The 6,000-nt window shown below is 54.7% G+C and overlaps 1 protein-coding gene across 2 annotated transcripts in view; it reads left to right on the top strand.

Annotated features, from left to right (window-relative positions):
* The first annotated feature begins 1,052 nt into the window (after positions 1 to 1,052).
* The window catches only part of SLCO3A1 (solute carrier organic anion transporter family member 3A1), a 288,798-nt gene continuing 283,850 nt past the window's right edge, over positions 1,053 to 6,000 (top strand). For both annotated transcript variants that reach the window (XM_046650659.1, XM_046650651.1), the window contains exon 1: positions 1,053 to 1,731. In XM_046650659.1, the coding sequence (XP_046506615.1) occupies positions 1,552 to 1,731 (180 nt within the window). In that variant the 5' untranslated portion in view covers positions 1,053 to 1,551. The remainder of the gene's footprint in view (positions 1,732 to 6,000) is intronic.

Here is a 6,000-nt window from a genome sequence, read left to right as displayed (position 1 = left end):
CACCATCCATTCTCATTCAAGCTCTTTGGGAGTAAGTAAAAATTATGGAAGTGTTAATTGCTATTCAGTTTCAAATCTAAGCCTGCACTGGTACACCAGAGCCTCAGAGAGTGGATCATTTTCTTTGACACAATTATTAAGGAAGGGCTTTTCCAAGGGTTGGTGGAACCCCCACGAAGGGCCAGGCAGAAGTTGCTGAGCCCTTCCTGGTACTTGTCCAGTCCTTCCAGCTTCCTTTGAGCTTCCAAAATCTTATCCGTAGCGACTTGTGGCCCAAACTCCTGGTGATTATAAAGAGCAGCTGCCACGGGCCCCCGGGCATTCAGGCCAAGGCCAAGGCCAAGGAAGGCGGCCCCCGGCCACAAAGCTAGGGGAGGGGTGGGGACCAAGGCAGGCCCGCGGCTAATCTCTTCCCCGCTGGCTCCAGCCTGGGCAGCCTCATTCCTGAGGATGGGCTCCAGGCAGATGGAGGGCTAGACAAGGCCCTCTGCTGGGGTCGCTGCGACCGTGCAGCTGCCTAGACACCATGGCTGGGGGCGACTGATAATCTGTGCGGCTCTCCATGGATTAACCGAACTTCCTCGTTGCACTGCTTCAATTCCTTTCTTTCCTTTCGGTCTGGGGTTGTTTACGCTGAATGGCTCCGTAGAGCAGGAGCAGAGGCCGCAGGCTGCAGAAGCCTCAAGCGGCTCTGACCTCTGGCACTTCCCCAAACCCCAGAGCGCAACATCTGTCCCCAGAGATACCGGGGCGGAGGGGAAGAGCGCGCGCCAACCCCTTCCTGGGTCCTCGGTCTTCTCTCTCTTCCTAGAAACAGCCCCTCCCCTCCAGTCTAGCGCCCCGATGCCGGAGCACCAGGTCGCTGCCCCGCGGGGGCGCCCCTGCACCCCATCTCCGGGGCCCCAGTTCCTCCTGCAGTACCACTCAGCGTCCACGGCGGCGCCCCGTGCCCCGCAGCGCCACCTAGGGGCCGGGCACCGCCTTCCTCTCTCTGGGGCACCCCCTTCTTTCCTCCGCAAGGACACCCCCTCCCTCCAGTCCTCCGGGCAGCGGGACCCTCCCCGCTTCGGCCGCAGGGCTGCCCTCGGCGCCCCAAGCCGGTTCCCCTCGCGCCTCCCCAGGGGCGCACGGGCAGCGAAGAGCGGCGCGGCGGGGGCGGGCAGCGGCGACCGAGGCCCGGGCCTCGGGTGGAGGCCGGGGAGGCGAGGGCAGGCGCGGCCCGCGGGCGAGGGGAAGCGGGCGATGGCCGCGGCGGGCGTCCGCGGGCGGCGAGGCGGCGGCGGGCGGCGCGAGGAGCCCCTGTGATTGGCACAGCCCGAGCCGGAGGAGGAGGCGAGGGGAGGGCGGAGGAGGAGGAGGAGGAAGGGGGCGAGCGCGGCGGCGGCGGCGGTGAGGAGCTGTGCCTTCCACCTCTCCAGCCCCGGCAGGACGGGGGCGGCCGCCGCGGACCCGGGGCGGGGACAGCACGCAGCCTCGCCGCGGGCACCCCCGCCCGGCAGCGGCCCCAACACCCGGGGCGAGCGGGAAAGCGGCGGCGGCAGCGAGGGAAGGATGCAGGGGAAGAAGCCGGGCGGCTCGTCGGGCGGCGGCCGGAGCGGCGAGCTGCAGGGGGACGAGGCGCAGAGGAACAAGAAGAAGAAAAAGAAGGTGTCCTGCTTCTCCAACATCAAGATCTTCCTCGTGTCCGAGTGCGCCCTGATGCTGGCGCAGGGCACGGTGGGCGCCTACCTGGTGAGTCCCCGTGCCAACTCCGCCGCGGGGCCCCTTCCCCAGCCCGGCTCCCCGGGCGGCCGGCTGGCACGAGGAGGGGGCCGCCCGGGCGCCGGGGGCAGGCGGGCATGACCTCGGCCCGGCGTGGAGGTTGGCGAGTGGTGCAGAGGCGGCCACCGGGGGAGCTGCCGGCCCGGGCTGCCGAGCGAGCCGGGAGCAGGCGGGACCGCGGATGCCGGCAGCTGCTCGTGCGGCCGGCGGGGGCTGGGGGTACCCGGGGAGGAGAGGCAGCGGGCAGGTGGGCGTGAAACTATTCCTCTCCCGGCTTGAAAGCGCAGCCAGAGGGTGAGTTCAGGAGCCCCCCTGGAGAGGAAGGCATCGCGGTTTTCGGATGACCTGCACATGGGAAGAAAAGCCAGTTGGCATCCTGCGTCCTCTACTCTCCATTCCATCCGCCTGGAGAACAAATCCATTATGCATCATGTTCCCCCGGCGCTTTCTCCATCCGCCAATTACAGGGGGATTTAACAGTTTAGAGTAAAATGCGCCCGAGTGTGGCCCTGGTCTGAGCTGGGCTGCAAGGGAATATTGCCACTGTGTAGCCCAACAGCCATCTCTCAGCGTCTGGGATAAAGTTACGGTACCTGGAGAGCAGCTGCGAGTTTGTGTAGTTCCTGCTACCCGCTCTTCGACCTAAATTCCCTACCGTTGTCTCTCGCGCACAAGGGGGTTGCATTATTTTGCACAATGTACAGCTATTTCATTTGCCTTTCTGAAAGGGGGTATTAGTGCTCAAACGGCCCAGGGGTGCATAACGTATCAGAGGAACCAGCTTGTAATGACTCAGCACTGTCAAATACCTACTTTGCCGCTTTCTCCTGCTGAGCGCAGGTGGTCCCAGCGTGAGTTCCAGGCAGTGACATCCAGACCCAAGGACAGCCCTTCCGAAACAGGAAGAGGTTTTTCAGAGTGTATAGGGTTAAATCACTCCTTGGCTATTGACCCGAAACTGGAATCAAATGTCACAGACTTTGAGTGTTAGTGGGCAAGTTTGATGGAGATAGAATCTGACAAGATTTTGGCTGTTGGATAAGCACATTCAGAGAAAGAACCATGCTCTTCCTGATGGTACCACTAAAACCCCCATCCCTGGCCTTGGGGTACGGCTAATGAGGGCCAGGCGCTGGGTGCTGTGGGCCATTCATAAGCGATCTCCTGAGACTGGGGGCTTGCCGTCAGAGGGAAGGACAAGCAGGCTTGGTCTCTGATGTGGGGTAAAGTGGGTTCTGTGGTTGTGAGAGAGGGCTCAAACTCAGCTGGCTTCCTGGGGTGACAGAGTTACAGGACTTCTGAAAATCAAATGCATTTCTTTTGCTCCTTGTGAGATGGAAGTGACTTGTACGCTGCAGGTGAACCCTGTGGCCGAAAGCACATTTTCTTTTCTCATTAGATTTTTGTTTCATAAAATGCACTTTTTGTCTATAGTTACAATACACAGTTGCAGACAGTACCTGTGGCCTTTGGAGTTTTGGGGGTAGGGAATAACCATTTCTTGGGGATCAGTTTATCAGACTTTCCTTGGAGGGAATTTGTTAAAATATCAAAATAGGTACCGTGTATTGCTACGTACTTGTCTAACTAGGCTGCAAATGTACGCTAATAAAATACACGTGGGTCTGTACTGTAGCATATGCAAAGTGTGTAACCCCTAAGCGGGTGGGTCTGTGTTTGAAAGGAGGTAATTAGGATATCAACAGCTGCCTCCAGTTTAACAGTTTGTTTGCCTCCAACCAGTTTTGTTCAATAGAGTGCATTATTCATGTGCGGCAAGAGCCAACAGAACTTTTCACACCAGGAGTGATAAAGGCCTGGGCTTAGTTTTAGCTGGCAATGATCTAGGGGTTTTAGAAAGAGATGAAGCTGGGCCTCCCCCAGAGGAGTGGCCTCAGCTCCTTGAGAAGTTAAGAAGCAGAGGGCTGGTGGAGTGGTGGATGCACAGAGGCAGGGCTGGCCCCAGGACATAGGAAGCTGACTTTAATCCCAGAGTAAGCAAGTGGCAGGCACGGGAGGAATTCAGTCCACCTGGTGGAGGCCTCCTGGCACGTCCAGCCGGGGCTGATGGAAAGCCTGGTTCGGAAGGGTAGGGTAACAGGACTCAACAGGTGACCAGCAGAAAGCAGCTGGAGGCCCAGGAGAGGACAGGCCTAGGAAATTGAATTCATTCTGATTACTAGGAGTGGAGGCAGAAGGTGCTCAGGGCTGTGCCTTGCCCAGCTGCCCTCGACTCTCCATTGCCATCTGAAGCTCATGAAAATAAATAGTTTGCTTGCCAGGCTTGACTGAGTCAGCTCGCCGTGGGTTTTGCTCTTCTGGGCCACTTGGGAGTTTTCTCTTCATCTGTTATTTGGGAGGTGGAATAGAAAGTTTGTTATTTCTGCAGCTTTCTGAGACTTCTTTATGGATCGTTTGAGAATGAAGTGTTGCAGGCTGTTTGCAGGAAAAGTGAATTTCACCCTTTTCCTTCATTAGGGCTTGCTTGGGAAACTTGAGAACTCGTGTTTGTAGGTGATCACACATGCAGGGTCCATGTGCAAGGTGTGTGTCATATATGATCTTTATGTCGGCAATTGGTCTGCCCCTCTGAGGAAGCGTTTGCAGATACCTGATGAAGGGCACACTTTGGGACACTGCCAACAATACTTACGTTCATAGAGAGGAGGGTGATCACAGATTCTCTGCCAATGACATTATTTCCTATTTGACTCCAGAAATCCAAGCAGCTACCTTCTTGTCTTGTCTTGCCAGATGCCATTTTTTTTTTTTTTTTACTTGGAGGCTGCGTTTCCTTTCTCCCGTTACTTTCTGAAAAGACAGATTGCCCTGTGTTTTCGGTGATGCTGGTGTAGGCTTCCCAGCTACAGAACTGGAGCACAACGTTGCCTGTGATTTAAGAAGCAACTTTGCAAAGCAGGACTCTGCGCGTGTGTGTATGTGTACATGTGCGTCTGTGTCTGTGTGTTTTCCCTCGAGAACCTGCCCAGGGAGGAAACTCAAGGACAGGAAACTGTGTATGAGAAAGCCACCAATTGTTAAGCTCTATTGTCGTCTAGGAACTTTTTGCCTGGGTGTCGCGATCTCCCAGGGAAGTGCGGAAGACTGATCCTGATGCCCAGGCTCAGTGATAGGTAATCTGGGTACAAACTGGCCCGGCTGTGGATTCTGACATCTGTTACCCTTGTGACTGTTTTAACTGGAAATCATGCTTCAGATAAACCAGTAGTCCACAGGATGGTTCTCTTTAGTCGCTTAACTGGGACTGGCTATGAAATATTCTTTTCAGCGTAGGAAGAGAGACCTGTTCAGTTTGATTGTCATCGTGGGCTGAATAGAGAATGCAATTTAATTTTCCTCTGCTTGGGTCTTTGCTTCGGGTGGCTCCGGTCTGAGCTGACCTACTTGCGAGGATGTAACATCTGCTTAAGTCTTGGGTGGTTTGGAGAAGGTGCAGGTAGCTGGGAAGCGCAGAGAGAGAGAGTGATTTTGTGTGCGCTTGACGGTGTTTCTTGGAGACCCACTGAAGTGTTTCAGGCCGTTCGCTGCCGGCAGCCCTGCATACAGAGGTTGGTGGATGTGGTCAAGTTACTGAGGACTGGAGTAGATAAGGATATGTACAGGAAATTAAAACCTCTGACAGCTCTGGGGGGTTGTCACTGAGGCTCATGTGCGTATGCCTTTGAATTTCCTCTGGATGAAAACTTAGCAAGGCCAGTTTCATCTCTGGGTGGGGCGCACAGGCGGTTCCCAGGAACCAAGGCTGGGCATTCCCCTCTTCAGAGTTTGAAATATGAAGTCTGAGGTTGTAGTGACAGAGTAATAGACGAATGACTGAGTGTGTGTCGCAAAGCTCCATCTCACCGCTTTATGGTCACTTGTTTTTTCAGGCCTCAGAGCATTCAGTGGGCTTGCAATTGATGGCTGAGGTGAAACTGCTGGATTTGTTATTTTTTGCTTTGTTTTTTGTTTTTTTTTCCCTAAAGCATCTTTTTGAAGCTGGGTTTTTGCATATCTAACTGAGAAGCAGATAGCTGAGGGACATTTTTAAAGTCCTTGTCAAATTAGTATGATGACTAAGGCAACTGTATTTTACTTAATCAAATTATTTTACACACTTACGGTTCCTCAAAGTGACAAATTCCCTGTCATTTGCATAATTACTATATAGCCCCAGGTAGTAAGAAATAAAATTATCCTGATTTTTTTTTTCTTCTTACAGCTTGGTTGAAAATGTTT

The sequence above is a fragment of the Equus quagga genome, chromosome 2, assembly GCF_021613505.1.
Source record: "Equus quagga isolate Etosha38 chromosome 2, UCLA_HA_Equagga_1.0, whole genome shotgun sequence".
Lineage (NCBI taxonomy): Eukaryota > Metazoa > Chordata > Mammalia > Perissodactyla > Equidae > Equus > Equus quagga.
The sequence above is the reverse complement of the archived record's forward strand: the minus strand, read 5'-3'. Positions and strand labels throughout refer to the sequence as shown.